At 43.2% G+C, this 3734-nt stretch overlaps 2 protein-coding genes across 2 annotated transcripts; both read left to right on the plus strand.

Annotated features, from left to right (window-relative positions):
• Positions 1-873: 873 nt before the first annotated feature.
• TM35_000451470 (uncharacterized protein) lies at positions 874-2031 on the plus strand (the record flags this gene model as incomplete). The annotated part of the gene is made up of 1 exon (XM_029030244.1): positions 874-2031. One exon carries the CDS (start codon positions 874-876, stop codon positions 2029-2031), a length of 1158 nt encoding a protein of 385 aa, XP_028878475.1.
• An 819-nt stretch (positions 2032-2850) lies between these two features.
• On the plus strand, positions 2851-3732 carry TM35_000451480 (uncharacterized protein; the record flags this gene model as incomplete). Its single annotated transcript, XM_029030245.1, has 1 exon — positions 2851-3732. A coding segment is annotated over one exon (882 nt), but the record flags the coding sequence as incomplete, so codon positions are not given.
• Positions 3733-3734: the final 2 nt, after the last annotated feature.

The raw sequence follows: 3734 nt of genomic DNA on the forward strand, positions 1-3734 counted from the left end.
GATAACAGTACACCTGCCGAATCTAATCTTACCCAGCAATCTTCCGCAGGTATCACTACAAATACAGCTTTACAAGAAACCACTTCCACTACTCAGCCGAGCACCGAGAACACTGTCACTGAAGCACCAACTTCAACACCATCTCCTGTACCCAACGCAGATATCAGCAAGATCGCTCCCACTATGCACATGAAGGCTAATGTTGACAGCAGTATCAGTCCTGTGTGGATGCGCACTGCAGCACCGCTGTTGATTGTGGCTTTATTGTTCTCCGCTACTGTGTACTGAACAGTGGGACTCATCTGAGGACAAATAATAATAATGGTTAAACTAACATAATCATATTTGCGTACATCCCCCATGGGTGAATGAAATTAATAATATGTTTACCAGCTTTCTCTTTTAATTGGAATATCTTTTCTTTTTCTTTTGTGTGTGTGTGATCTTTTTCTAATAATTCCATTACTTGTTTTTCCCGTTGTGTGTGCAGAAAACTGGGCTGTTCTGCTCACTGACGGTATACATCTCTTGCTAGTACACACAGATGTGTGTGTGTGTGCAGTAATTTAATACATAAACTAGAGCCATGGGGTATTGTGTGTGTTTGGCTCTCCCTATTATTTGGGTATTCTGGGGTGTTCTCTTTTTTTTTCTATTAAGGGGTATATAATATTATCATACAAGCGGGATATTTCTTTTTTCCTGCTTACTGTGCAGTTGCTGCTTCTCTCTCTCTCCACTGTGAGTATTTGTTGTATTGGTGTATGTTTGTTTGTTTCTGTTTTTCACTCTCTTCTTTATTGTGCATTCCATTAAAGTAAGACAGGTGCAACGATATCCACAATACCTGCAACCATTGGAATAATAATAATAATGATGCGCTACGTGCTGTGTATCCTCGCTCTCCTGCTCTCATGTGCGTGTGTGCACGTCCTCGCTGAAGAAGTGCCTGCCGCCGATCTTTCCGACCAAGTCCCTGATACGGAGAGTGAGACGAAGATTCTTACTCCTACAGATGGCAAATGTAGTGATGGTACTGAACTTACTGACGGTAAAATTTGCCCTCCTGCCCCTTCTGCGGGTCCACCACCACCTCCTCCTCCTCCACCTCCTCTTCCTGGTGCTAAAGCTGATTCTTCTGGTCCATGTCCTGCAGGTCAAACTCCTTCTAATGATGAAACTTGTTCTACCTCTCCTGCTGGTGATGTTGGTCCATCTTCACAACCTGGTGTTTCTCTTCCACCACCTGTTGGTGGTGGTAAAGATTGTACTCACGGTAAAACTGATCCTCCGTGCTCTACTACCGGTAGTGAACATGAAGATGCTCGTACTGATGATTGTGGGACATCTTCTGATAGGGAGAGTTGCCCTAACAAAGAGGGTGACACTCAAGAGCAGTGCCCTCCCGGTTCTGGTAAACTTTGTCCACCAACACCAAAAGCCCATGTTCCTGAAGAGCCTGGTAGGGGTCCTGGTGAAATTGGTAACAATCAGCAAGACCTCAACAGTGAAAATAGTTTACCTGGTGCTGATGGTCATGGTAACGGTGCTCCCGGTAATAATGGTGAAACTGGCTCTGCTGTGGGTACTGGTGGTGTTGCTGATGGTCGTACTTCTCCTTCTGAAGCTACTATTCCTGCTGCTGCTTCTACTGCAGAGAACAGTGATGCTCCTTCAGAAAATCCTCAACATGCAAACAATGAAGCAAGTGAAAATGCACCATCACCAACTACACCTTCTTCCAGCAGTTCAGCCACAGCAAGTGATGGTGGTTCAAATAATGCATCAACTGAGAATGATAATACAACTGCAGCGAGTGATTCAACAGGTAACCCAGAAGGTTCTGCTGATAATACAAATACAACCACCACCACCACCACCACCACCACAACAACAACAACAACAGTTCCTCCTGAACTCACAAACAACAAGAAGGGTGATGCAGACAGCAGCAGCAGTATCAGCAGTTCTGTGTGGGTGCGTGTACCACTACTGATTGTGGTTACACTGGCCTGTATTCTTGTGTGCTGATTGTAATGGTGGTGGTGGTGGTGTGAGTCAGGTCATCCTTTGTTTTCTTCTCTTCTTTTTTTGCATGCATCTCTCCAGTCTAACTAATCTTCCACCTGTTGGGATTTTCTTTTCTTTTTTATGTTTCTTAATATTAATGTGTTTTCTGTGTTTTTGCTTTCTCTGTGTGTTTATCCTATAATAATTATTATTGCTACTCCATTGTGTGTGTGTGTGTTCTTGGAGACTCTCTCTATGTGTGCACTTGGGCTTTGCACTGTTATGATGATGAACTGCTTTTTGCAGTGGGAAAAAGAAATAATAATAATAATAGATGAATTTATATTTATGATTGCGTTTATACACACACATAGACGTACACCCATAGTTGGTGTATATTTCTGTGTTTACTGTGTAAATTGGGCTAATGATTAATATCTCTTTGTTTGTGTGTTTGTGGTTTGCTAGGTGCTTGTGTGTTTCATCCTTCACCGTGTTGGTGATCTGTTTTTTTGCAGTGAGGAGGAAAACAATTAATAATACACATTTATATTAATAATTGTATGCGGACGTATGCATACCTTTAGTTGTCTGGAGTATGTGTGTATTGAGACTGATGGTACTGTTCTTATTTTTCTTTTTCTTTCTTATCATGGGCATTGCTTGTGGTGTTCCTTTATTGGACTCTTTATTCTTGTATGATCTGTTGGTAGTTTTATTGGTTTATTAACTGTTTTTGTACTGTTCTTTTATTTGATATGTTTCTGTTTCTTATCTGGATCTTCTATATTCTTTCTTTAGCCAAGTGGCCAAACACAAGAAAACATAAATTCTGCTATTATGCTTGTGTTCCGTTTGTTCTGTTTCACGGTTTTGCTTCTAGGCGTTCCATGTGTGTGTAAGGCAACAGAAGAGAATCAAGTAGTAGAACGGAGTCCTCTTACGCCTCCTCATCCTGTTCTTTCTCTTCCTGCACCACAACCACCGGTTCCTTCTGCACCTGTCCCTGAGCCTCATGCAGCTGCAGGCGGTAATCTTACCAATGGGGGTGTAAATGTGCAGGAGCATTCAACACGAGGTGAGACTGAGCATCGGGATTCGGAAGAAGTTCATTTGGAAGTTGAGCCTTTGAAAGATGAAGAGAGAAGAGAAGGTAGTGGCGCTTCTCTTACAAGTAATTTGAAGGCTGAAAAAGAAGCTGCGTTGCAAGGTGTAAAAGGTGAACGCGGTCAGGAATCTCCAGCACCTGCCGCTCCTCCTCTCGGTAAACCAGCAGTACAGCGTCCTAACGCTGTGGAAGAGCAGGATCGTGAACAAGGACATGATAGTGAAGAGAAGGATTTGTTACCAGGAGATAACTCTAAACCTCAGCAGGGAGAAAAACTACAAGATGCACCAAATAAGGAACCTCAGGTGCCACGAGATCCGCAATCTTCCAGTCAACCCAATGTGAACCATGAAGTTCCACAGGCTTCCCAACCTCAACTGCAGGGACCAATGCCTACAGTCACCCAAGAGAGCCAGGAGAAGGAGCACAATGCAGAAAGCCACAGTGGATCAAGTGGAAATACATCTACTAATGATATTCCAGCAACAGAATCCTCTTCCTCAGCATCTACTGCAGCTCCTGCCACATCTTCACAAGAAGATACTGGTGATAATAGTGTTACACCCAGTGAGGAGGAATCAACCACCAACTCAAACACTACCACCACCACCACCAC

Source organism: Trypanosoma theileri (genome assembly GCF_002087225.1).
Source record: "Trypanosoma theileri isolate Edinburgh chromosome Unknown TM35_Tth_45_V1, whole genome shotgun sequence".
NCBI classification, from domain to species: Eukaryota; Euglenozoa; class Kinetoplastea; order Trypanosomatida; family Trypanosomatidae; genus Trypanosoma; species Trypanosoma theileri.